Here is a 23,518-nt window from a genome sequence, read left to right as displayed (position 1 = left end):
AACATTTGAAATGAAAAAATGTTGAATGTTTTGTATATGTAAATGTTAATTCCATCAGGCAACCAGCCATCTGACTTTTATTGCTCTTTAATATCACTCGTGAACATTTTAATTAAAAAAGTAATAAATCAAGAATAGTCAATTCGTACACAAAATATTTAGAATAATGACTTGTAGATAGTAAAAATTTTATAAGTAATTTGAAAAATCTAAAACATTCATTGAAAAATAATTGGTTTTCTATCATGATTAATTGCTCTTTTTATCATAATATAATGGCCAACTCTCTCTCAAGTGCCATTTCACCTGTGACACATGTATTATACAATTGCTGGTCTTAATGTTTTACATTGAGTCATACAACTTCTCTCTACCAGTACTTCTTGTAATGCACACAAGTTAACAAGGGCAAAGTTTTATTTTAAAAATTATGAAGGGTCCATGGTTTACTCTAAGCAACACAAACAGCCGAACACTGCATTGGCTCCCTGGGAATGTTAAGAAGAAATGGAGCTAGGATAAGGAGCTTCATCATTGCTGTGTTGGCTGGAAGTGAGAAATAGAATGAAGTAAAATTCAACCCAAGATTTTTTATAGAGGCTATTCTAATTGTTTTGTTGTATCTAGGTTTTTCTGCAGTCCAATTCTTGTTCTCCCCTTTTGGCTAAAATGATTAGCTCAACACACTTCATTTGCTCTCCCATGTTGCTTTCTCATTGTTTATTGGTTGTGTGACAAACGCACCTAACAATGTTGGCACACAATACAGAAATCATGCACTGACAGTCAAATATTGAGTTTATTTTAAAGGTGTTTTTTTTTTAAATAAATCAAAACTGAAAAGAAAAAAAAAAGAAAAAAAATTCCAGTATTATAAATAACAATAAACAAATAAACATACATATTGAAAACCCATGCTGGACCAAAGTAAATTATTAGCTTTGTTACCCTAACCCTAATCATCTTTTAATAAAGACTTTGGAACATATGAGCTATAGCTTTATAAACTAATAATGTTTGTTACGAGTATTGTAACTATAAACTGTTACTGTCACTGGATACATATTTTTTTTTTCTGCTTTCTAGAGTGTCCTACTAATCCTAATACTACTAATTGTTGTATTTGATTTATTCTTGATATTTTTATCTACAGAGGAGAAAGCTGGATGCTGTATATTACTACATGAGAAGTCTTGCAGCCAGTAACCCCATTCTAACAGCTAGGGAGTCTCTTATGTCATTGTTTGATGAGGTCAGGAGAAAGGTAAACCCTTCCTCTTCTACATGTTTACCCAATACGAAATTATCTTCCTTTTTTCATTGATTTCATATGCTGCATCTTTTCAAGGTAACAGCATGAAATTCTTTAGGCTTAAGTAAGCAATTTTTAATAGGTAGGGCACTACTTATTTAAAGAGAAACAGGAAATAGAATATAAACACTAGAAATTAGGATTTTTGAAAGTTCTCCCTTTTTAACTATATTCAACAAGTTTTTTTTCTGGTATGAGAACATTCTGATTCGATAGGCGGGGGTGTAACACCTCTATTACTACTCAATTCTCTGGATACTACTTTGGGTTCTTGTGCGTGCATCTTGTGTCTTAAGTAGAACGACAAACCTTAAAATTCAGAGCAACACTCTCATCAGCAGACAATATATTTATTAATATAAAATAATACTTGGCTCCAGCCATAAAGGCGTAATGAACAACTGAATATAGCTTCAAAAACAAATTATAAGTCCAAGATATGAATACATTTCACAATGACACTTAGTACTAGTTTTTTCCTTTCTACAAACTTTAATATCATATGCCCTTCCTCTCTGAGGACCAAGTAACAACTGCTGGTGGCTGAGCGGTAAAGCGCTTGGCTTCTGAACCGGGGGTTCCGGGTTTGAATCCCTTTGAAGATTGGGATTTTTAATTTCAGGATCTTTGGGCGCCTTTAAGTCCACTCAGCTCTAATGGGTACCTGACATTAGTTGGGGAAAAGTAAAGGGGGTTAGTCATTGTGTTGGCCTCATGACACAGGATGGCTGCCTGGTCGTGCGGTTTGCGCGCTGGACTCGTTCGGATTTATCAATGGTCGAGGGTTCAAATCCTGCCCGCTCCCATCCCCCGTCGTCCTGCTGGAGGTTTGGACTAGGAAGTAAACTATCTTCAACTCTGAAGGAACATCCGAAACATGTAAAACATTTTACAACAAACCCTTGTTAACCGTAGGCCACAGAAATAGATGACCTTAACATCATCTGCCCTCTAGATCACAAGGTCTGAAAGGGGAACTTTACTTTTTCTTTTCTTTTACAGGTGGATGCAGCTGAGAAGAAAAGGTTTGAGGAACGAAGACACAGGATGGCTCTACGTCGCAAACCTCAGCGGAGAGGGCCAAGAGTGGAAATATGGGTGTTGCCAGATGGCACCTGCACGCAGGACAGAGTGGAAGAAGATGAGGAGGATGACCTTAGCTCTTTGTCAGTTTTTGAGGTCTCTGACAATTTTGTTTTCACTTTCATGCTTATGTAGATAATAAGTTTTGGTTAATAGTAGTTCAATTTGAGGGATAGCCTAATTTGTTTGCCCTAATCTTTTAATTACACTATGCAATCATAACTTGCTTGATCAAACATCACTTGATTCTAGTTTCAACTGGACTATAATAGGGTTCCTGCTAAGATGGAGGATACTTCTTGATGGAAGGTGAAGTTATAATATGGTTGCCTCAATAATAAAGGGCTCAGATACCAGGCTTATAGTTAAATTAGGGATCATGTCTTGTAGACACCAGGAAATGTACTTGTTACTTATGGGTTCCTAAGTCCAACAGCCACATGGCATCAGGTCTTTTGTTAGTGTGCTGATCCTATAACACCTTTGTCAATCATTGTGTTGAAACTTCAAGTAAAGTTTGATCTATCAAGGTATGGCTAGCATTGTAAAGCTGCTGTAAATAGATGACTTCACTTTAAGTAATAACATAGACAATCTTCTTGTCTCTTTTACAGTTAAATAAAAGATTTGTACTTACCTACCTCAATGTTCATGGCAAATTGTTTACAAAAATCAAGTAAGTCTGATGATAGGCATTTATTTGGCTAGTATTGTTTATTTCTTCTTGAACACAACCTAGTTTTTTAAAGTTTGAATTCCTTTTATAAGTAACAATATGTTATCATGTGTAGGCTGACGAAGATATTAATAAAATTAGTCTGGAGACTCTGTCTTGGCTTATATAAGTCACAACCCGTTAGTAGAAAATTAGTCTTTTCCATGTCATGATGTAAGGGTATTTACACAAGTAATAGGTTAATATTAGAATTTGTGTAGTGCCCCAATGGTCCATCAGACTAAGGGATAGGTGAAGTAATAGGTTAATATTAGAATTTGTGTAGTGCCCCAATGGTCCATCAGACTAGGGGATGGGGGAAGTAATAGGTTAATATTAGAATTTGTGTAGTGCCCCAATGGTCCATCAGACTAAGGGATAGGTGAAGTAATAGGTTAATACAGAAGTATACTCTCTAGTTGAACATAATAGTGATAATGTGACTCGTGTCCTCATTGCATAGGGCGGCAAGCTCTCTCCATAGAGATTGGTCATAGGTGACTGTCAATGAACGTTGAATGGTGTAATATTGTAGCATGCGAATGTCGTGTAATACTGAGTTCTTGCTTCCTGAAGTACTCTAGACACAGGACAAGACAAATAGTACAAACTGACCTAAGTCCGTTTCAGCAGACAACATGAAGTTTATTTTACTACAATAATAATACACTGCACTCCTTGTTAGTGCTACAAGTCAAGAATTAATAATCCTATCCGCATAGCAGCGGTATCAAATGTATCAATCACGTCCGCATCTCAGCGGGTAACAATAAGAACAATTACTACTAGTGACACTGGAGCTTCAACTATAGATATCCATTGAAATACGAACAATACCTTAATATTCAATAGGCACATAATGAAATCAACTCTCAAATATAATTAATCAACAATCACTAGTCCATCAACTTTCATGCTATATACATATATATACACCAGTCCAGGAAGAAACGTCCAACCTTCCTGGACCGGGAGCAAGACCTTACTGACTTGACTTGACTGAACTCAAAGTCAACTTTATTCATTCTACTTCCTGTTTTCTACATCAGGAATTCCACGTGTCTTTTCAACTCTTAACATGTGAACTTAAGATCATGCAATGTCAACTAAGACTGTGACAGTGACTCTTCCCAGCTTGTGCCCATAGATTTTAGGTCTTCTAGGAAGGTTTGCTTTGAAAAGCTTGCCATGTATAAAGAATGAAATCTTTATTGTTATTATTATTACTTTCGTATATCTTCCATGCTCTGGTCCAATTGTGTTTGGAAGAAAGTGTTCATGTTGCTTTTAGATACACAGCAAACTTAACTCAGCTTGAATCTAATCTTACTCAAAATTCCTAGCCTATATCAACATTTGTACTTGAGCTTCCTAATTGAAGTAGCCTAAGAGTTTATAGCACATGTACACATCCACATCTTTTTCCAGTCATGTCCCTTATATGTATCTTTATTCTGCTCTAATGGGGCCAAGTTCATTCAGTAACGACTGATAATCTAGCTACCACCGCAATGGAAATCATTTTAAAAGATGTATATATTAAGCATCCTGGTATCTTGTTAAACTAAAAAGCAAGAGAGTGCCTCCAACTAGTCAACCTTCTTTTGTTCCGCAGCTTTGAAGTGTTTGCTGAAAGCTCCAGTTTGATGTTGCAAGAGTTCCAGATCCTCATTCAACATTCTCCTTGTGTCTTTAGCTGCACCAGACTTTTACAGCTCATGGTTATAAACATGTTCTCCATTGACAATACTGCGCTGAAAGGTTGGTGGTTTTCTAGTTGTTTAGGTATTCATGATTATTGTAACCATTAAATAAAAGCTTAAGGTTTCTTTTAGAATAAAAAATAAATTCATAGTTTTGTATTATTTAATAGCAGCACTGTATATTTCCCATGGGCGTAGCCAGGGGGGGGTTCTTGGGGTTCAAACCCCCCCCGAAATGAAATCCCCCCCCCCCCTCCGGAGGGGGGGAGGCGGAATTTAGTGACTAATTTTTTGCTTTGATTTTGTTTATTTTAGGTGAGATTTTAATACTAAACCATCACTTGCCCTAGCACAACCAAAGGGGTTTTGAGTTTAAAACCCCCTGCCAGGGGGGTTCGAGTTTAAAAACCCCTACCAGGGGGGTTCGAGTTTAAAAACCCCTACCAGGGGTTTTGAGTTTTAAACCCCCTACCTGGGGTTTTTGCAGTTAACTCCCCCTCTTCTATAAAACAAAACAAAAAAAAATGCAAACGAAAATCCCCTAATTCCAAGAGCACAGTTAAGGAAGATTTTGATTTTAAAACCCCGTCTAAAATTTACGATAAACCCCCTCTTTAATATAAAAAAAGCTAATTACGCACTCAAAATGTTATGAGCGTAGCTAAATGGGTTTTGACTCAGTTTTGAATTTAAACCCCACTTCAGTGGGGTTTGAAGGTAAAAAATACCTCTTTTTAATAATAAAAAAAAACAAATTATACACTAAAAATGTTATGAGTGTAGTCTATGGGGTTTTGAGTTTAAACTCCCCTCCAGTGGAGTTTGAAGCTAAAAAGTACCTCTTCAATATAAATAAAAGAAAATTATTCACTCTAAAATCTATGAGCGTAGTCAAAGGGGTTTTGAGTTTAAACCCCCCGCCATCTTCAGTGTAAGAAAAAAAGCAAATTATGCACTCAAAATGCTATGAGCGTTGCCGAAAGGGGTTTTGAGTTTAAACCCCCATTCAGAGGGGTTTGGTGCTAAAAATACATCTTCAATATAAAAAAAAAGCAAATTACACACTAAAATTATTTGAGCGTAGCCAAGCCAATCGGGGGTTTTGAGTTTCTTCTACAGATGGCTTTTTTTTAAAGTTTAAAACCCCTCCAGATGGTTTTGAGTCTAAGATCCCCCTACAGAGCATTTTGAGGTGGAAAACCCCCAACAGAAGATTTTGACGATAAAACTTCTCTTTTCTATATAAAATCTAAAGCAAACTACAGTCACTTAATTCCAAGAGCGTATTCAAGAGAGGTTACACATTTTTACCAGTGGCAGGGCTCCATTAATAAACTGCAGTGAATTGTCATCTACCGAAATCGAAAAACACTAAATATAGCTCAACAAAGATGGCTAAGACAGATTTCAGGAGTCAGTTATAGAGATCGGATCTAAATCAAGGAAATCCTATGCCGAACTGGGAGTCGACCCCTTAGTAAGATTGTGAGAGAACGACGCATGAGGTTTGCGGGACATGTTCTCCGACAAAATGAATTACGCATAAGAAGAGTTGCAATGATATCCTAGTACAACTTGACGCCACTCATTCATGGAGGTCCTCATGGTAGGTGGGAAGAGGCTTCAGAAATTACCAGTGACAGATTTTTATGGAAACAGCTTGACGTCAAATGCTTCGAACGGCGTGGGAGGGTCTAAGTCAGTAAGAATAGCACATTAGGTTTTTGAAATAAAACTTTTTAATAGCATTAAAATGGACTGTAGATACCTCAGAATATGCATTTTGTAGGCTTTCAATACCAGAAATAATGCTTGGCGGCGGAGCTTCGCCCTGCACTGGGGGAGCTCCTAGCGCTCCCCCAGACCCCTTTGCTAGTAATGTCGGGGAATCCACAATTTTTTCACTAACTCATGGAAGAACCTATTCTAGAGCACAATAAACGTCTTCCGAAAGAATGAAGGGTCAGAATGTAATAAAGATTATGTACACACACACACATAAATACATATAATTTTTTTTTCGAGGGGGGGGGGGGAGAAAAAAATTCACCCCCCCAAAACCCCCCCCCGAAAAAAAATCCTGGCTACGCCCATGATATTTCCTAACACAAATATATTCTAAAATTTAACAATTACTAAGAAAAGACTGCATAACTTGTACAGATTTTTAATAACATTAAAAAAAAAGATTAAAAGAAGTGACAACACATAGTCATAGTACCTTTATCTATACACTTTGTTGAATCAGTCTGAGGTTGCTAATCACTAAAACTCATGGGGAAATAGTTGAACAAAATTGAACTAAAAATGATGTCAATGATGAAAAATCTTTGTCCATTACATAGGAAAATAAACAACTATTAGTTTAAATACATTCAAAATGACTAATATAGAATGGGCCTTGAGAAGAGGACTACAGTTACAAATATTTGTCCTTGAAGTGGTTGGTTTTGGTTAAACACAGTTATTTAACTTGTATGTTTGATGTTGACATTGATTTGCATGTCATGTGTTGTGCTCCCATAGATGAGTCTCTAGAAGACAGCTGCAGGTCAGTGCTACAGGAACATGCAGTGGAGATTGCTCTCGATATGTTTGGTCTCTTGGTGAAGAGAAGCTGTGAGCTGCTTTCAGCTCAGATAGAGGCTCAGAAAAGTTCAAAGTCCAATGAGCAGCAGAAAGGTAAACCAAAGTCCAGATTGAGTCATTAGTACTAACACTTGACTGTCACTAAGTTAATCTTCAATTGCTTTTATCCAACTTGTGTCTTAACAATTTTCATGCAATTAATTTTGACTACTATTGCTAAAATTATTTTTGTATCATTATGTATTTCATGGTTTAGAATTCTCAAAGTGACCACCACCATAAGAAATTAGCGCAACAAACAAAGAGCCATTTTCCTTTACTCTCTTCTTCTGCTGCTACTTTATATGCCATCTTTAGTGTCAGCACTACCCCACAAATGTAGAGAATTGTTGATTTGTAACTTGTAGATCTGTTACTCGATGAATTTTGTCCATAATGTTTGCACTATTTTGTGTCTCAGATGCTAACAGCTTGATGAGTGAGAATCCACTAGCACCTAGCAAATGTGAACAGACGCTGGCAGATGGCTCCCTTTCGTTAGATGAAGATCTTCATCACATGCTTCCTGCCTTGAAGATCTGGGTGGACTGGATGATGTGCCATCCGCATTTGTGGAATCCACAGCCTTTCAACAGACCCCCGGATTTAGGGTTAGTTTCTCATACCTTAGAACAGGGATCACCAAAAATTGTATTAGATCTTTTTTTCTTATAGCCATTGTAAAAGGTAGTATGCCACTATTAACTGTAGTATGCTTACCTGTGACTTGCTACACTGAGTGATCTGGGGAAGGTGTAGGCTGGGCCATTGTTCTGTGTAGGTTGTGTGTTGTCAGTTTGTTACAGTTAAAAGAGGCAACTATTACCAGGTACCATTTAGTTTCTGATTTGAATTTAAATACTAATATTTTATCAAGTTTAGAACTATGCTCTAAATTCTGGCTCTATAATTGGACAAAATATCATTTGAACACTGAAGAAACAAAATTTAAATGTGTAAAAAAAAACAAAAACAACTTAGTTCTGGTCATAGTTCAGATTCTTTCAGTTCACTTATACCTGGCTCTACATGGCTCAAAGGCTACTTTCTTTTATTACGTTTTTGTTCAGATTTCAATTTCTGAAGGGAAACTAAACAATAAATCAATTATTGTTGGGCTAGGCAATATTAGATTGAATGAACAGGTAACCAAAAAAATTGGATGGTCATGTCAGATTTGTATTCATTCTTCCTAAATAACACAGTGTACCCTGTATTGAGTTTTCATTTTATAAATATCATTCTGCAAACGTTGATTTACCTTTAGAAAATATCCTGCAATCAGTCATTTGACTTACCCTTTAAAAATATCCTGCAAAAAATTATGACCACCCTTAAAAATTGTTAATGACTTAGTGATAAAATATGACTTTTGACACAAAGGCTTACCAATTTAAAAGAGTGAATTCGAAAGTTGACTTTTATCTGACAGAGTTATTTTTTATGCTGTATTACTCAGTTGCTTCTTATTTTTGCCCATGTTTGGCATTGCCAAAATGTTTCATATTGGAGTTTGGTAAATAATCATATTCCTTTACAAACCATTACCAGATGCTTGCTTTGGTATTTTGTTTTATCTTCAAAAGTGACATTTTAGCATTTCAGTTGTCATTAATATTTAGGGATGCAATGTCATACATATTTGAAAACATGTTAAGTAACCAAAACTTTAACTACTTACATTTGAAAACATGTTAAGTAACCAAAACTTTACTTACATTTGAAAACATGTTAAGTAACCAAAACTTTAACTACTTACATTTGAAAACATGTTAAGTAACCAAAACTTTACTTACATTTGAAAACATGTTAAATAACCAAAACTTTACTTACATTTGAAAACATGTTAAGTAACCAAAACTTTACTTACATTTGAAAACATGTTAAGTAACCAAAACTTTACTTACATTTGAAAACATGTTAAGTAACCAAAACTTTACTTACATTTGAAAATATGTTAAGTAACCAAAACTTTAACTACTTACATTTGAAAACATGTTAAGTAACCAAAACTTTACTTACATTTGAAAACATGTTAAGTAACCAAAACTTTACTTACATTTGAAAACATGTTAAGTAACCAAAACTTTACTTACATTTGAAAATATGTTAAGTAACCAAAACTTTACTTACATTTGAAAACATGTTAAGTAACCAAAACTTTAACTACTTACATTTGAAAACATGTTAAGTAACCAAAACTTTAACTACTTATATTTGAAAACATGTTAAGTAACCAAAACTTTACTTACATTTTTAGTGAACAGATAACTAAAAGTAAAAAAAGTATTCACATATGAAACCGTTGCCCTGGGGCTAATGCTTCTTGTCTATGCTGCCTATGGCTAATGGGTTTCCTCAACATGAGTAGGCTCACCTCTTTACTGGATCATTTTGTAATGACTTTATCATTTTTGTTTGGTGTTTAAAACAGAAATGGATGTAATGATTTATTTCTGCCAAACTAGACTATTTTCAATCCAAAAAAAAGCAGCTTCTCTTAACATGTTTCAGGCCACAAATTGATGTCTGGAAAAACCTGGCCACTTTCTGTGATTTGCTGAATGAAATAGAAACCAAACAAGGATGTTTAATTCGGGAATCGCAAGAAGGTATCTAGCACAGCTTTGTGTTTTAAATACAGACTAAGACTAATCACTGATAAGTAGTTGTGTTTTTAAATAAAAACTGCCTTGATCTTTAAAAAAAACTTACTTTACACCAAGACTTATGACTGATAATTGCAGTGGTTTGAGCTAAGTTGATAGGTCTTGGTCCTATTTTCAATATATTAAATATAAGCAAAGAATGTCAAGTCTACTGCAAGTAAATCAGCATCTAAAGACCAGTCCGTATATAGATGGACATAGGAGAAAAGATACAATTAGTGACTAAATTCTTCCATTCAAAGTTTGCAATATAAAATACATACCTGTATGACATTGGTACAATGATAAATACATTCTTGAGATTTGAGGTTAAATAGCTGACATCAGATCCAAAGGTTTGAGATCAGAATTTTTTATTGGTGAATTGTGTAAAGTCCTGTGAGGTGGTTAAATTGGTCTCTTGTGCTGGTCATATAACAATTTTGTATAATTAAAAGTAAAAGTAAAAAGTAGTCAAGTTCCTCTTTCAGTCAATGTGATCTATAGGGCAGATGATGTAAAGGTCATCTGTTTCTGTGGCCTACGGTTTACAAGGGTGTCATTTAGCCAGCGCATTGACCAACCACCTATACTTTTCCCCAACTAATTTCAGGTGTACCCATTAGAGCTTGATGGACATTGATGCACCCAAAGTTAAAAATCCCAGTCTTCAACAGGATTCATACCCGGCACCCATGGTTCGGAAGCCAAGTACTTTACTGCTACTGTATAATTATTGACATTAAATTATGTCTTTCTAAAGAATGTTTGGTCTCAAAGGGGAACTTTTGTTGTTTGAACGATGGTGAAGATATATTCACAAAACATTCAAAATAAATGGGTTTCAAATAGTGATTTACACTACAGAAAGGAGACATCAATTGGGTATATTTTCTGACACAGGTTTTGAACCAGTTATTCTCCAAGAGGACACTACATTGGCTGGATTTGTTCCCATGCTGAGTGCACCACAAGAGATATTCTATGCAGACACTCAGGTTGACAAAGAGCTCGCAGAAGACTGGCTGCGGATAGAGAAGCTGCGTCTGTTTGGGGAATACCTCTGTGGTGTAGAACCAGCGATGCTGGCATTTAATGTAGAGAGTGGCAAGTATTATGCAGTAGCTCCTTCACCAACAAGATCTGAAGAGAAGCTAGTGAACAAGGAAGACAACTCTGGAGAAGAGGTATGTATATTTGGAACTACAGCTTAATTTAGTTTTCATTAAACCTGTGGTACCTGGTCCTTTAAAACCTGGATCACATTGTATATGAAGTTAAAGAGGCCTACTTGATCTAGTAAGAAACATTGACTACACACTGTTTCAGTTGCTATCCATGCTAGCATTGTACATTTTTTTAAAACTCTATCAGTAAAGAAAATGTAAGAATTATTCAGGATATTTCATTCATATAGTATTGGTGTCTATATTAGAATTCAGACATTTTTGTTCATATTTGAATTTAGAATTTTTAACTCACTCGCTGTTTTTTCACTTAGATGTTCTGGACCTTTTTCTAGATGGCCTTTCAATTTTTAGAATCCTTATCGCGAAAAATATACTTAGTACAGCTGATAATAAAGATGAAATTAATATAGACACTGATCATGAGAATTTAGCAATAGACTGAGATTGAGTCAGATTCTGAGAGATTGTGAAGTAAACACTGGATCTAGATCTAGACCTTGTGTCACTGAATCTACTTCTTGGCCGGATATTTTGTTGACCAAAAGGAAATTTTTTATAAAAATAGATCTAGATCTAGTCAACTTTGGTTGATGCAATGATAGAACTAATGGTAACTCTGACAGATAGATAAGCAAAACCTCAGCAGGCTACTAAGGTATATAAATATAATGTTTAGTGTAGAGGCCTTCTAAGCTCCTACTAATATTCTCTACTGGTCTTTGTATACTTAACTGATGTGATGGGGAGAAGCAATTTTTTTTCTCTTTCCCTGTTGTTTTTATTGTTTTAATTGAGAAAAACCTATTGAAATTATATATCATTATAAAGGTCATACATTTCTTTTTTTTTTTAAGGTTTTTAAATAATGTTTTTGAGAATATATTTTGTATTATCATTCTATTTGTGATTTGGAGTTACCCCCATTGGTTTAGTATTTTAAATGATAATGCAGCAGTATAAGCCTAGTAGCGCCTAGTAGCGATTTAGTTAAACATATTAAAAATCTGTAGCTAAAAACAAATATGAGTCTTGTCTAAAACAAATCACTATTAGTTAGTTTTCTCTACTGAATCAAATCTTCTAAGTTCAAATGATATTAGTTTGTGCTGCTGCTAATGTTTAGTAACTTGATAATATGACTACATGAGACAAGCTAGGAAATAACTCATTTGTTCCTCTTCTAGTCTGATGGTGTTATCATCGAGCATGACGACTCTGGGGATGATGCCAAGAAGGAGACCAATGAAAAAAACAATATTGAGCTGTTGAAGGCTAAGAAAGCCGAGCTGAGTCGACAGAGAGAAGAAAGAGAGAAGAATAAAGAAAATATGGAGGTCAGTGACTAGTTAAGTAAAATTTTTAAGTTCCCCTTTTAGACCTTGTGATCTATGGAGCAGATGATGTAAAGGTCATCTGTTTTTGTGGCCCACCGTTAACAAGGTTGTCATGTTGCCAGCATAATGACCAACCACCTTTACTTTTCCCCAACCTAGTATCAGGTACCTATTACAACTGGGTGGACTCAAAGGCGCCCTAAAGATCCCAAAAGTAAAAATCCCAATCTTCACTGGATTCGAACCCGACTCCTGGTTCAGAAGTCAATCGCTCTACCACTCACCCACCACACCTCCTAGTAACTAGGAGAAAGCTTGTATTTTGTACATGTAACACCCCTGTCCAGAACAAGCTATAGGATTTTGTTCTGGTAAACCACAAGCATAATTCTATATTGCTCTGTGACCCAGAAGCTTTCCTTGAGTCCTGTCATTTCATTTTTAGCTTTCATTAGTTTAAATAGAAGAGAATAAAGATCTCATCAGTAAACCTGTTGTTTGTACGCTTGTAGAAAAAGAAAGTGAAGTCTTTGTGGACATGTTGTGATATTATGTTTACAAATTACAGCATTGTCTGTTGTTGTTATTTTAAGTTGTGATATTATGTCCTAGAATTACAGCATTGTTTGTTGTTGATGTTTTGTCATGTTGTGATATTATGTTTCAAAATTACAGCATTGTTTGTTGTTGATGTTTTGTCATGTTGTGATATTATGTTTCAAAATTACAGCATTGTTTGTTGTTGATGTTTTGTCATGTTGTGATATTATGTTTCAAAATTACAGCATTGTTTGTTGTTGATGTTTTGTCATGTTGTGATATTATGTTTACAAATTACAGCATTGTCTGTTGTTGTTATTTCAAGTTGTGATATTATGTTTCAAAATTACAGCATTGTTTGTTTCTGTTCTGTGAAATTTATTGTGTTTACTAGTCTACAATATTCCATTTCTCTTTAGAAGCAGAAAACATGTATTATAATATATCTGAATACATGACTTTATATTGTAATTTTTATTTAATGCATTATTACTTTACACACCAATGTAACATAATTACATTTTCATCGTAGCTCACCAATGTTTATGTAAAACACTTTTATTTAATTGATATTAAATGTATTAGCTAACATTGAATTAAATTTATTTCAGGCAATTCTGGACAGCCATCGTCATGCCAAGATAGAGCTGGAAATCTGTCCCATCTTCCTCATCCCCGACACGAACTGCTTCATTGATCATTTCAGTTCTGTACAGAAGATTCTCCAGTCCAAAAAATATACATTGGTTGTCCCCCTTGTGGGTGAGTGTTTTTGTCAAGCCAATGTTAGAATGATATGACATTCATCATTCCTTATCATTCCCTCATGTTAATCAAACTTGTATAAAACAAAATGTGTGTAGCCTTCTTTATTTTCTTTTTGCTGCTTTTACTTGTTTTCTTTTAATGTTTCAAACATGAGACAGACAGTGACACATTGATTCTCTTGTATATAACAACATTAATGATCAACACAAGTTTATTTTTGATTGTTTGCCTCAGTTCAATTAGTGTTTTCTACAATTTTAAAGTGCCTATGTTAATTAGCTGTTTTTTTGTATTCACCATTATGGAGCATTCATTTCTGAGAACTTAGTCCAATTAGCTTATGTCTAGCGCTAAATATTCGATTCCTGTAAAGTTGTTTGCTTCCTTCCATTTGGTCAGTTATCAATGAATTGGATGGCCTGGCTCGTGGTGCCAGAGACAAGCAGTATGACAGCCCTGACCACGCCCACATGGTGAAGACCCAGTCTCAGGCAGCCATTGATTTCCTGGAGTCTGAGTTTGAAAAGAAGAACCCAAACCTGAAAGCTCTGACTGCTAAGGGGTCCACATTGGAAACGATTGCTTTCAGAAGTGAGGAGCCTAATAACGCAGTAAGTAACAGCCACCTATGAAATAGTGCATTGGGGAGTGATTCATGAGAGTTGGAAACAGACATTGTATCCTACAGCCTGATGAAACCAGCAACACATGAGCTTCACCAAATTTTGTTGTATTAACTTTTCACTATTTCTTCTTCTGCCTTCTTATTATTACAATTGTGTTGGAGGGTTTCATGAACTATTTCTTCTTCTGCCTTCTTATTATTACAATTGTGTTGGAAGATTTAATAAACTAGTCCAATTTCTGTGGTGAACTGCATTGTAGTTTCCAGACCATGCAGCTCCACATATAGTTTTTCTCCTTTAGGGATGTTTTGTGGCCAGTGTGTTGTTCAGGCCTCTGGAATCAATATTTAAACATATTTTAGCCACCTTGGTGAAGCAATCCAAAGTTAGACTCCACTATATATGAGATCAATTCATTTATAGTTGATTCCAGTTCATTGGACCACTTCTAGAAACAATCATTTTCGTCCTAATAACAGGCTAGTTTGATTACACTAACATGTTATACGTTTCAAGAATGTTTATGTACTTTAGGAATCAGTACAAGTAAACTGCTGGTCTGATGAACCAGATTCAGCTGTATACATTATAATAATAATTGTATTGTCCGTATGGAAATTTGTCTTACAATTTGTGCATTACACCAAACAAAAAAACAGTATAACTAATATTTGATAGAACCAGCTGTATGTCATCTATGAATACTAGTGATACTAGCTCCATTTCATTCCAATGTAAAATATTGGTCTAAACTCACAGGGTCTAATGGATATTGGAAGTTAATTGCTCTTATTTAAAATTTAAACTACATCTAGTGTAAAAAAAAAAAGCCCAAACCATTTTGTCCTGTCTGTGGTTCTTTATTATGTCCTGTCTGTGGTTCTTTATTATGTCCTGTCTGTGGTTCTTTATTATGTGTTGACTTCTTTACCCCGTCAAGATTGTATTAGTGAATTTCTTTTCCAGGGCATCAATGATGACATTATTTTGAACTGCTGTCTACATTACTGTAAAGATATGGCCAGAGAATTTATGCCCAAAGATAAAGGTAATAGATTTTTTTTGTTCTAAAAGCAACTTTCTTTTTCCTCACAGTTTGTGTAAAAACATTTCAGAAAGTAATAATTGATGACACAAGTTTTCTGTCCTCATGTATCTTCATGTCAATAGTGCTGGTCAGTTAGTTTAGATTTTTGTATCATCAACACTAAGAGATAATAGTGTGTAATTTAATTAAAAAATTGCTATAAAGAAGAAAATGTTCTTGGTGCACAGGCGTTTTCATTACTTGAAGCTCAGTTCTAGTCCATCAATGTCTGATTGTATAGGAAGAAGTGTTATAGAATCTAAGGCTTTATTAGCAAGAGAGTCAGTTAGTACAATAAAAGCTCTAGCCATGTTTTGACAGGATGTCAGCTTTGTTTTATCAGGCTGAGTTCAGTATCTAACATCCCATGCGCCATTAGAGATGTTTAGCTCAGCTGTTTCGGTCAGGGTAATGGCCAACTGCCTTTAAATTATGTTTAGCTCAGCTGTTTCAGTCAGGGTAATGGCCAACTGCCTTTAAATTATGTTTAGCTCAGCTGTTTCGGTCAGGGTAATTGCCAACTGCCTTTAAATTATGTTTAGCTCAGCTGTTTCTGTCAGGATAATGGCCAACTGCCTTTAAATTATGTTTAGCTCAACTGTTTCTGTCAGGATAATGGCCAACTGCCTTTAAATTATGTTTAGCTCAGCTGTTTCTGTCAGGATAATGGCCAACTGCCTTTAAATTATGTTTAGCTCAGCTGTTTCTGTCAGGATAATGGCCAACTGCCTTTAAATTATGTTTAGCTCAGCTGTTTCTGTCAGGATAATGGCCAACTGCCTTTAAATTATGTTTAGCTCAGCTGTGCCTGTCAGGATAATGGCCAACTGCCTTTAAATTATGTTTAGCTCAGCTGTTTCTGTCAGTACAATGACAAACACCTTTTAATTATTGTGATGAAAGAGGAGTTGAATTAAAAATGCTTCCCCAGGATTTGCTGGTCTCTCCTTACTTTGTGTTTCCCATTCATTTCAGACCAACCAGTCAGACTGTATCGAGAAGTTGTGCTGCTAACAGATGACAGGAACCTGCGCCTCAAAGCTCACACATGTAATATACCTGTTAAAGATGTCCCCAACTTCAAACGTTGGAGTAAAATAACCTGAATTCATGCCAAGGAACCTTGGCTTGGTTTGAACCTTCACTGACAGCCCTCCCAACAGCTTTTTGTATTAGATCAGTCGTTTCCTGTCTCTGGTAAAATGGATTGGGGCCTGTGCCACCAGCACCACCATTCCGTCTTGCATGCTTGTGTTTAGTTATCAGTTTTGAGCAATGGAGTTGTGTCCCTTATAGCCTCTGCTGTGAAATGTCTTGTAATTCTTGGTAATGCCAAGGTTATCTGCTTGAAGAGGAGGCTAAATTTAGTAGCAAGTGTGTCAACTATTCGCTGGTTTATATGAACAGGTCCTATGATTGACATAGGGTCCCCTCTTAATATTGCTGAAAGGTCAGCTTAACAGTACTTACTACAAGGCTTTAACTGCCAACCAAGTGACATTTGTGCAACTTTAAGACATTTTTTTATTATTATTAGTGTGTTTTATTAAATTCTGTTTTTTTTTTTTTTTTTCAACTAATAAAAATTTTTATTTCCAATACCTAAGAGATCATAAAACTAACATCTGTCGTTCTTTGGTCAATAAAAAAATTTTTTTTTTACAGAAATATTACCGTTGTATAGAAATTTTGATTTTACGGCTAAAGTGAACTTATTTTTGAAAAGGAATATCCAATTATAGAGTGCAAAGTATTTCACCATACTTTTTAAATGTGTAGGACATTTGTAGGTTGTTAGTGTCTATCAAATGCAAAAATGTTTTTTTTTTTTTATGCTTCTTGTCTTTTAATGTTAATCTCAGAAACATATTGTTATAGGCAATGTGTCTAGCACAAACCTAACTCTAGATATAGAAACATAGATTTTGGATATGGAACAAACATAAAAAAAAACATGTTTTTTTATCCTCAAATTGTATAATATTGAACCCCGTTTCACATGGTGATGAGACACTCAGACAGTTGTTTGTTCTCTGCGAGCAGAAAGTTCAACTACATAACAGACTTCTTGTTTCTACTTAATGTCAAGACTCTCTGGCTTCTTCTTGATTGTGTGCTGTTTAGTTTTGTTGAGCACAACTTTAGTAGTGAGAACTGGGTAAGTTCTTGAAGACTGGATGATTTCTTGAGGACTGGATGAATTCTTGAGGATTGGATAAGTTCTCGAGGACTTGATACCTTCTCATTGTTTTCTAATGATGTCATGAAATATGTCTTGATGATCAAGTTTTGTTTAGAATTGTTTCAATTTTTTTTAGAATTAATTTGAAATGAATTGTGCCATAATGTTTACAGAATGAAAATTTAAAATTCTGGAGTAATTAATTTAAAAAATAATTTGAAGAGGACAGTTGGGAAAAATGTCATTGACGTCTCATGTGAGTAGCACAACATCCAACTAACTACCTTTACACCCCCTGCTCATTTCTGGTTTCATTAGAGTGCTAGGCACCCAAGAACATTCTCCTGTTTTAATTTCTCTTCAGCTCAAGACTATCCGTTCAGGGGACAAGTGCTTTAATCACTCAGCCACCACATCCCGTATACATAGTTAACGAATTTGATCCGCAATGTTGAGATTTTCAATTTGTTAATATGTTGCATAACAAATGTGTTTAATTGTTTAAAAAAATTAGTAATAAATTGTCAACTTTGAAACATGAAGATTTATTGTCGGTTGTAAAACGGTATCATTCTGTATCGTCATGACTTGTTAAGAGAAATGTTTTAGTGAGATTGGTTTGGGGTTAGGGTTAGGTTCAGAAATGTTGTTGGTCTGTCTCTCTGCATGTCTTTGACCTGTATGTCTCATTTTAAGACATCAATTGTTTTTCTAGGATTTAGAAAATCTAAGACCTACATTGCAACAGCAGTCAGTCATGTTATACATTTTGAATGGAATTTGCAGATCTAATTTTGTTTCCATTGCCATTTCCAACTTTTTGTTTAGTTTAACCCAATACTCTGAGATGTTTCTTTTTAGGACAATCAAACAAGAATTGATTAAAGTAGAGATTCTGTGTTTAATATTTTATTGCCGTGTTCTCTTTATACTAATCTTTTTTTATGAGTTCCTTTAGTAAAAAAAAAAAGTTGTCAAATGTTCAATTACATCAACTATAAGGGTAAACAGGACTGTAAAAGATGAATTGACAATAATGTTGGATTAAAGAGGTCAGTTGAGTCATTTGGAGTACTTGTTCCTGTATGCTGGAGAACATTTATGACTTCATTCTTTTAACATTCAGAAAGTTGTGCACAGTTTCTAAAACCTGTTACAGAAATCACATTGTAATTATTAACTTATTAACCAATGCCTTAGCTACATAATGACCTTGACCTTTGGGTCTACCCATCATGCAGTCCTTAGAGATCCTTGCATACTTTGACCTACACCCATACTATTGAAATTGTGTTATTTAGGATGAAAATGTTTTGACTTAATAATTATTCCCAATCAGTGCCTCAGCAAGTATATTGTCATTGCAATAAAAATTGCTAGATTGAGGCTCTGTTAAGGGATTGTTGACATATGTATAAAACCCATGGTTTGAAAAAAGAAAAGTCATTTTTGCTTCAATGGATTGCTTTAGCTTAGCTAATGTTATGGTTGGGTTTCAACTTTTGCTGTTAGCTGAAAAATTGTAATATAACTTATTTGTTGGTTAATGTCACCACAGTTTTTTTTTTTTAATTTTCCTTAAGATCAATAGACATGAAATGAAAATTTGTCCAAATATTTTTCTATTTATGAGTGCAACATGGCTAATCAAATTGGTGATATTATCTTTGACTATGATTGAATTTCTGTCATAAATTAAGCTAATCATTTGAAATGAATTTGAAATTGTATTGTCATTTTTTTCCCCCAAATCTTGTCATTCAAGTGCAATTACTGTCATCTCAGATGACCTGACATTTACATGACATTTTTATATGTTAATATTTGTGCTAAGTGCTGTTTGCACTTTTTTGAGTCATTTTGTGGGTCTCCTGAATGAATGCCAGGAAGGGATTAGTTCTCTGCTCGATCATCTTGTGGACGGAAGTGACTTTGTGATTATGTTGTAATAGACTATTAGTTGGCAATGTCCAGACTCTAAAGATGCTGGGACAGTACAACAGAAATGATGTGACTGAATTGATTGATGATGTGACTGAATTTATGGATGATGTGACTGAATTTATGGATGATGTGACTGAATTGATTGATGACGTGACTGAATTGATTGATGATGTGACAGAACTTGTTTTGTCTCTAAATTTTATTTTTCTGAATCTGTTTAAAGTTGTCTTCATAACTTTTTTGTTTTCGTTTGATCCAAGCGCATACATCACATGTGCGAAGGTATGTGCATACTTTGTGATGGAAGATAGTACAAAGGCTAGTAACAAGTGTCATTTAAAGGGTGAAAATTAGTGAAAAATCGAAATGTTTTTTTACATTTTTTTTTTGTAATTAACATTAGTTATTTATCTCTGATAGAGGAAACTAATTTTAAATGTGGATTGGATTTGGAAGTACTAGTTACTTAATTTTAATGATTACATTGAATGTAGTGTTGATTTGATTTTAAACCTTTGTATTGCATTCAGTTGTTTAGGATTAGAAAGCCAATCCATGCTAGCTTTTATTACTTGACAGCAGTGCAAAGGAAATTCTGTTTTAGAGTTGTCATTATGTCAATGGGAATCTGCTGGTATCATTAGGTCAGTGAGAATAGACCAGTGAGATTAGGTCAGTAAACATTGACTGGTGATGTGTTTTGGTTTCTGTTTTGTGCAACTTCAATAAATGTTTGTTTTATTCTTTTTTGAGTGTTTTAGTGCATTGCTTTTGTCAGGACAGATGTGTGTCTTTAGATGTTGACTCCTTCATGGTGACACACACACACACTATAATGAGTTACAAACATTTGGTATACACATACACAAGTTACAAACATTTGGTACACACACTATAATGAATTACAAACATTTGGTACACACATACACATGAGTTACTAACATTTGGTACACACACACTATAATGAATTACAAATATTTGGTACACACATACACGAGTTACAAACATTGGGTACACACACACTATAATGAATTACAAATATTTGGTACACACATACACGAGTTACAAACATTGGGTACACACACACTATAATGAATTACAAATATTTGGTACACACATACACATGAGTTACAAACACTTGGTACACACACACTATAATGTGTTACAAACATTTGGCACACATACACTATAATGAATTACAAATATTTGGTACACACATACACATGAGCTACAAACACTTGGTACACACACACTATAATGTGTTACAAACATTTGGCACACATACTAATGATGAGTTACAAACATTGGCACCTGTTGGTACACACTCACAATGAGTTACAAACACTGATAAAAAGATAAAACCAAATGTTTCTATTCTAAAACCATTACTAACATTTTGAATGCAAACTTACAAACATGATTTATAAAAAAAAACTAGTCAAAGCGTTTTCTCGTTGCACGAGCTGTGGCAGGCAAATAAAAGAACACCTCTTCAAACGTCATGTGACACACACACAAAGTTAATCGCATCCCGAGAGTCATCCTTTATGGGCAACTCGTGACAGGCTCAAGAAAAACTGGTCATCCCCCACCTCCGATATGTGGATGTAATCAGACGAGACATTAGATGTTGGTTACTGACCTAAATGTGCATTTTGAAATTATAGCCTAGTGCATTTAAAACAACCTACACTTAGAATTTTAGTTCAGTTTCTTTATGATTAGTTGGTAACACTGAGGGTCAATTTTGCGTCCTTGACCTTGTTTATTTCATCGTGAACATCTCTAATAATAATGAATAAAGATGGGAGGTCAAAAGTGCAACTGTAAAAAAAAAAGTGGTTGGTGGGGAATGTGAGACGCTTAATTAGTATTATTAGTTTGTATAGAGATCCACCATAGTTGACAGACTTTGAACGCGACATTAGTTGGGTTAGAGATTATTTATGTTAATAGAGTCAGTTGGTGAAAAATACCTCCAACACCAAGAGAACTTTTTCCATGTCTTTATTGATTTCAAGAAAGCTTTCGACCGAGTATGGCACGGGGCATTCTGGGCGACAATGGAAAAGTACAACATTAATAAAAACATAATTAAAGTTAACCAGAACCTGTACAAAGAGGCCACCAGTGCGGTGTACTTCAACAATAATATTGGGGACTGGTTCAAAACCACAGTTGGAGTAAGACAAGGCTGCCTACTGTCACCAACACTCTTCAATATCTTCCTTGAAAGGATAACGGAAGATGCTCTCGAGGGCTATGAAGGTACTGTTAGCATTGGAGGAAGAGGAAGCACTAATTTGTGCTTCGCAGATGACATTGGTGGCCTAGCAGGGACAGAAGAAGAACTAGCTGACATGGTGATGCGCATTGACAAGACTTCCGCAGCATATGGCGTGTAAATAAATGCCGAAAAAAAAAAAAACAACAAATTATGGACTTTAAAAGGGGCATCAGTATTTGAGGTAAAAAGCTGACTAGTGTTAGCAGCTTCAAATACCTCGGAACTATTGTCTCATATGAGGGAACGAAACCCAAACTACTGGCCCGAATAGCACAGTCCACAGCAGCTATTTCAAAACTTTAAATAATATGAAAAGACAAAGTCTTAGCCCTCGGCACCAAAATCAGACTGATGCGTTCCCTGGTCATGGCCACATTCTTATATGCTTGTGAGTCTTGGACGCTAACTGCAGAGCTAGAAAGAATGATCCTAGCAATGGAATTGAGATGCTAAAGAAGGATCCTAGGCATCACCTTCAAAGACCGCATCACAAACCAAGAGATTAGAGACAGACTTACTACAGTACTTGGACCCCATGATCACTAGCGTAAAAATCTTTGGCCATATTACAAGGTCCTCGGGGCTCGCAAAGAACCTTCCTTCAGGGAACAGTACCAGGAAAAAGAAGAAAGAGGCAGACACAGAAAACGATGGGAAGACAAACATAAAAGAATGGACGGACCTGCCATTGAAAGAGGTTCTATCTAAGACAAAAGACAGAGGAATGGAGAAAGACGGTCGACAAGTCTTGCATGGTGCCCCAAAGGTCCAGCAGACTTAGGGATATGTACAGGTAAAGGTAAAAAGTCAGTTGGTGTTAGGACTTCACAGGGATAACTTGATATTACGGACAGAGACTCGACTGTGGCCATTTCAGTACTAAACGTCATCTAAGTTTGTATAGCGGTTCGGTTCTTTTCTTCTTGTTACATGTGTAGGTCTTGTTACTTGTTAGTTAACTCTTTCTCTCCTAACTGACGATACCAGCGTTGATTCCATCAGAATGTGGTAAATAATTAGGGAGAGAAAGAGTTAAGTACATCGAATACACCCGTACAAGAAACCCAAACATCTTTAGAGTAATCTGTTGAATTCAGACAGCCATCCACAACTTCACAGGAACCATTAAATACCCAGAAAGAAACACATTTAAGATAAAGGTACATTACTTATTCCATATGCTAGGACAAAATCCGACAAATTCGTACACGTCCATCTTCATAAGTTAGAAGCATGGAACGGGTTGCGCGAATCAGCCAAGAAAACCAATGACGTAGCAGAGTTCAAGTCACTAATTAACATGCACAACATGATGAACACGTCAGGGATCATGGATGCTGTCATCTTCCGGTTGAAGGAACGTCTGTACTTTATAAGATAAGATCGTTTGCATAGAAGGAATTTGTTGATGTGTGTTTTATATCGGCTGCACCACTCGGTGTTTGGGAGTGACGTCCCTTGTAACTGTTGT

The 23,518-nt window shown here is 35.4% G+C and overlaps 1 protein-coding gene across 1 annotated transcript in view; it reads left to right on the top strand.

Moving 5' to 3' along the window:
- The window catches only part of LOC106074733 (telomerase-binding protein EST1A-like), a 29,130-nt gene extending 8,624 nt beyond the window's left edge, over positions 1–20,506 (top strand). The window contains exons 7-19 of the mRNA XM_056005972.1: positions 1,154–1,264; positions 2,315–2,491; positions 3,010–3,071; positions 4,726–4,871; positions 7,340–7,495; positions 7,863–8,052; positions 9,956–10,053; positions 10,993–11,276; positions 12,464–12,613; positions 13,765–13,915; positions 14,321–14,532; positions 15,514–15,595; positions 16,610–20,506. Of these exons, the coding sequence (XP_055861947.1) occupies positions 1,154–1,264; positions 2,315–2,491; positions 3,010–3,071; positions 4,726–4,871; positions 7,340–7,495; positions 7,863–8,052; positions 9,956–10,053; positions 10,993–11,276; positions 12,464–12,613; positions 13,765–13,915; positions 14,321–14,532; positions 15,514–15,595; positions 16,610–16,740 (1,950 nt within the window). The 3' untranslated portion in view covers positions 16,741–20,506. The remainder of the gene's footprint in view (positions 1–1,153; positions 1,265–2,314; positions 2,492–3,009; positions 3,072–4,725; positions 4,872–7,339; positions 7,496–7,862; positions 8,053–9,955; positions 10,054–10,992; positions 11,277–12,463; positions 12,614–13,764; positions 13,916–14,320; positions 14,533–15,513; positions 15,596–16,609) is intronic.
- Positions 20,507–23,518: the final 3,012 nt, after the last annotated feature.

This window comes from Biomphalaria glabrata, chromosome 12 (genome assembly GCF_947242115.1).
Source record: "Biomphalaria glabrata chromosome 12, xgBioGlab47.1, whole genome shotgun sequence".
Taxonomy (NCBI): Eukaryota; Metazoa; Mollusca; class Gastropoda; family Planorbidae; genus Biomphalaria; species Biomphalaria glabrata.
This window is presented reverse-complemented; position numbering and strand designations above follow the sequence as displayed.